General features: G+C 45.7%; 1 protein-coding gene across 1 annotated transcript; it reads right to left on the bottom strand.

Annotated features, from left to right (window-relative positions):
- Positions 1 to 6: 6 nt before the first annotated feature.
- LOC111650523 (tripartite motif-containing protein 16-like protein) lies at positions 7 to 811 on the bottom strand (the record flags this gene model as incomplete). The annotated part of the gene is made up of 1 exon (XM_023400415.2): positions 7 to 811. A coding segment is annotated over one exon (774 nt), but the record flags the coding sequence as incomplete, so codon positions are not given.
- Between the last annotated feature and the right edge of the window lie 5 nt (positions 812 to 816).

Raw genomic sequence — 816 nt, forward strand, 5'->3', positions numbered from 1 at the left:
ATAACTTTAGGAATGAAATACAAATCTGGACTTTTATCTATGTGAGCTTATAAAACTCAGCTGTGTCTCCATCCCACCAGTCAAGACAGAGTCCAGCATAGAGAGGCTGAGTGAATGTGGTCTGGACTCTGTGGAGGAGAGTCATGGTTTCAGAGACGCTGTAGAAGGACAGAACACCTGCTGTGTGATCCAGGTACACTCCTACTCTGGAGGACCGAGGACCTGAGACTGGAGTGTTGATGTTGTTGAACATAAATGATGAACTGTCTTGATCACAATATAACGACCAAGATTTGTCATTGTTTCCAAATAAACCTTCCCACCCTGCTCTGCTGATATTCTTGTATGAGACTGATACAGAAACTCTTCCTCCTCTCCTCTCCACCTCCCAGTAACAACGTCCAGTCAGACTCTCTCTACTCAGGACCTGAGGATATAAAGTGAATCTGTCTGGATGATCAGGATAAGACTGTTGTTGACTCCATGTTACTTTTCTGTTTCCCTCAGATAATAACAGAACTGTGTTTGCTGTGTTTGGATCCAGGGTGATTTCCTGTGAATATTTTAAGAAGTCAGCTCTGGTCTTGGGCTCTGGTTGTGACAGTGAAACATCCACTTCAGTCAGTGTCAGTGAGATGTTTGTCCATGTCTCTGTCAGAACGTCCTGTAGTTTCTCTCTGAGCTGTGACACAGCTGCTGTCACGTCCTCAAAGTATCTCAGAGGACGGACATCGATGGCGGACGAGTCTGTAGAGTCGCTGAGTCGTGACAGTGAGGGGTAGTTGCGTAGAAAGTGGCTGTGATCCTCTGTGTGTG

Source organism: Seriola lalandi, unplaced genomic scaffold (assembly GCF_002814215.2).
Source record: "Seriola lalandi dorsalis isolate HSWRI2012SDOR001 ecotype SW California unplaced genomic scaffold, Sedor1 jcf7180002052441, whole genome shotgun sequence".
Classification (NCBI taxonomy): Eukaryota; Metazoa; Chordata; class Actinopteri; order Carangiformes; family Carangidae; genus Seriola; species Seriola lalandi.